This window comes from Alligator sinensis, unplaced genomic scaffold, assembly GCF_000455745.1.
Source record: "Alligator sinensis unplaced genomic scaffold, ASM45574v1 scaffold888_1, whole genome shotgun sequence".
Classification (NCBI taxonomy): Eukaryota; Metazoa; Chordata; order Crocodylia; family Alligatoridae; genus Alligator; species Alligator sinensis.
In genome coordinates this window covers 838,553-841,869 of record NW_005842533.1, presented here as the reverse complement: position 1 = coordinate 841,869, position 3,317 = coordinate 838,553, and the positions used below count along the sequence as shown (strand labels likewise).

Below are 3,317 nucleotides of genomic sequence, written 5' to 3'. Positions count from 1 at the left end.
CCCCCCCCCACCTCTTGCCGGTTCAGTGCCACCCGAGGACAGGCCCAACCTGTGGGTGGTGGAGGCCGAGATCTCGCCCGAGCTGGAGCAGCGGAGCAACCGCAGGAAGAAGCGGAGGAAGAAGAAGAAGGATGTCTGCCCGCTGGGGCCTGCACCCCTGCCCTGCGACGGGGGCTGCTGCGCCCCGCCAGCCTCCAGCTCCGTCCCGCGCCTGCCCCAGCTCCCGCGCCAGACCTGCCTGGTTGCTGGCCCCCGTGACTCCCGGCTCATCGAGGAGACGCTGCTCCCTGGCTCCTACCCCGCACTGAGACCCGGCTTCTTCCCCCGGGACCACCGGTGCCCGGGCATGTTGCACCTCATCAACAACCCCTTCTGCCCCGAGAGCGGGCTCCAGGAGGAGCTGAGCCTGGGGCACAGCAGTGTGAGGGGCTGTGTTGCTCCTCGGTCCTGCCTGGGTCCCATGCCATCCAAGCTGGACCCCTATGGGCTGCGGACTCAGGGCCGGCAGGCTGCCTTCGCCCCTGGGCACTCCCGGACGAACCTCGTGGATGCGGAGCTGCTGGACGCTGATTCAGACTTTTAGACTCTCCTAACACAGGAGCCTGGGGTGGGCCGGAGCACTAGGAGTGAGGGCATAGGAGGAGGACGCCGTGGAAGGGGGCAGAGCCGGCTGGGGCTGCTTTCCTCTGACCCCAAGTGGGCCCAACCCTCCGCTGCTGTGTGGCCACCTCTGGACACCACCCACCTCTGGCTGCTCCCAGCTACGAGGCTCAGGCCTGGCCCCTGCTGCAGGGAGTTTGCAGCTCTGGGCACCGATCCCTGAGCTTGTGCCGAGCTGGATGCCACTGGAGAAGTGTTATTTGTTGCTCTGGGTGACCTTGGGCAGTCGGCAGCAGGGATGGGGCATTGTGGGGGGCCGTAGTCACCTACGGCAGCACTGTGCTCCTTAAATGGAGCTGTGTCGGGCTCGCCGTGATGTGGGGAGGATTTGGGGACACTCCTGGGGCAGCCCCAGCTTGGACAGGCCTCAGCCGTGGCTGTGCAGTCTGAGGACTCTGGGTGAGGGGCACATGGACACGTGGGGCCAGGGACCCATGCTGAGCAGCTCCAAGGTGCATGCAAGGCACGCTGTACCCAGCATCACACAGGGGACTGAGGTGTGGTTAAAATGCCAGGACCAGGGCATGGGGGCGAGAGGGGACTGCCCAGAAAGGAGCATCTCCATATCCACAGGCCATGCGGCCTGCTCCATGCCAGCCACCCCAGTGCGGTGATGGGCATGGGGCCATCACATGGCCCCCAGGATGAAGGAAGGGGCAGGCAGCTCTCTCCTATGGCAGCTATACCGGGGAGGGTGGGAGTTTATACTGGGGAGACTGGTCTGGATCCCCTCCCACCAGCCCCAAAAAGGGATGCTCTACATGGCTGCAGAGGTGCACAGCATGCTAGGATATGCAGGAAAAGGCCCGCAGGAGGACTCTTATAGCCAGGACCCAGCACATGCTGCCTTTCCCTCTGGAGATACCCTTCCTGGCTGGGCAGGGAGCCGAATGCCCACAGGCTCCCGGGCCCCATGCGACTGAGTGGGGATACATGCTCCTGTTGCATTGCGGGTGTATAGAGCCCAGAAACCACAGGCCATGCAGCCCAGGCCAGGCCTCTAGCTGGGCGACATCGCACCTGGGGCTCCTGGGTTAGGACATGCCAGCTTGACCTCCATGCCACGGGGGTGGCTCTGGATTGACACCCAGGACTGGGCAGACCTGTATAGACAGGATGCACCAGGCTGTTGTTGTCAGTCTCATCACCCAGATCCACGGCGGAGGCATTTTTTGGATCTGTTCCTCCTGTATCCCAGCATGCCAAGCAGAAGAGAGGTGGCTGTGGGTTGGCTAGCAGTGTCAGCCGAAAGCAGCCGTGCTACTTGTAGAACGAGCATCGGCTGCACTGGCTCCTCCCACGTGGAGACGGACCCCCACGGAGGCATAGACCCAGCACGCGAAACCATCTTTCCGTTTCTGAACTTCGACCGGAGAAGCCCACCCGGCTTCTTGCAGTCGGCGTTGACTCAGGAGCGCGGGGATAAATGTGACGTCTGTCGCAAAAGAACCCCAACCCCGCCTTTCAATCTGGAGTTGGTAGGAGGGGCTTAGACTTTGGGCAGGGGCGGGGCCTTGCTGGGGCCCCTCCGTGGGAGGAGCTGCATATTGGGTTGATCTCCTGGGAGCGTCCCCTCGACTCCGCAGCTCAGATAACCAGTTCCAGCTTTTTCCCCAGAACCCGACATTCCCAAGGGGTTGAAGCCACACCCCGCCCCCCAGCTCCAGCCCGGGCTGGCAGTGCCCCCAACCCCACAGATGGGCTCTTTTCCTGCTGCAAAAGGGTGAAGGGGGCTCCAGAGCTTCAGTCTGCTAGTGTCAGGGGGAAGGATCTGGTCCCCAGGTCTGGTTCATAGGCATGGGCCCAACCAAGCCCCTTTCTATCCAGATCTGAGCTCTCCCAGGGTCCTGGGATGGTTGGAGCTGGTTCTGTAGCTTTGGGGAATGGAGACCACCCCCTCCAGGTGTCTGTCATTCACCTGGCCTCTACACATGTACAAATGCCATTGTGTGCATCCGAATAATATCACACGCAGGGAAACATGCTGCTGCCTGGAGATGGAATTGAACCAGGACACAGAGGAGTGCCAAACTGGACCGGTACCGGGCCCACCTCACTCAGCATCACATCTCTGACCATGGCCAGTATCAGACGTTTTGGGGGAGAAGCTGCAGCCCTCCCTCAAGTGGTCCCTTATGCCGTAACGGGCCCTCGGGTGGAAGGTGCTTCCTAAACTCCCGTCAGTGTTCAGCCACCTGAGCCTTCGTGGAGGAGGGTCGGTGTCCTTGCTAACGTGATTTGTATCTGTGTTCTTCATGCTTATAAATGTCTAGTCTTGTATCGAACCGCACACGGCTCCTGGCTTTAATGGTGTCCTGCTGAGTCCGTTTTGCTGTGCGCCAGGGCAGGGGGGAATCATTTTGTCACTATTTCAGTGTCATGAGCTGCCCCCGCTTTAAAATGAGAGAGAAGCTAGAACCTGCTCATGGAGGAAAGCTTTGTAGCGTTTGTCTTATAGGAGACCAAGTGGGTTCAAAGCTCAGAGGTGCAATCCAAACCCCCCCTGTGAACAGCCTCTTGTTTTCAGGCTGATGGTTTAAATGGTGCAACGTGCATCTCCGCTAACGCCGGCAGCCAGTAGAAATGATCTTTGTGCCTGGCACGGACTCAGTTCTTTTTAATAAGCAAAGCAGAGGGAACCCCGGAGCCAAACTGAC

At 60.5% G+C, this 3,317-nt stretch overlaps 1 protein-coding gene across 2 annotated transcripts in view; it reads left to right on the top strand.

The window, feature by feature from the left end:
* The window catches only part of SMO (smoothened, frizzled class receptor), a 30,063-nt gene extending 27,118 nt beyond the window's left edge, over positions 1-2,945 (top strand). For both annotated transcript variants that reach the window (XM_006031854.2, XM_025213498.1), the window contains exon 12: positions 27-2,945. In XM_006031854.2, coding sequence (XP_006031916.1) covers positions 27-583 — 557 coding nt within the window. In that variant the 3' untranslated portion in view covers positions 584-2,945. The remainder of the gene's footprint in view (positions 1-26) is intronic.
* The last annotated feature ends 372 nt before the right edge of the window (positions 2,946-3,317 follow it).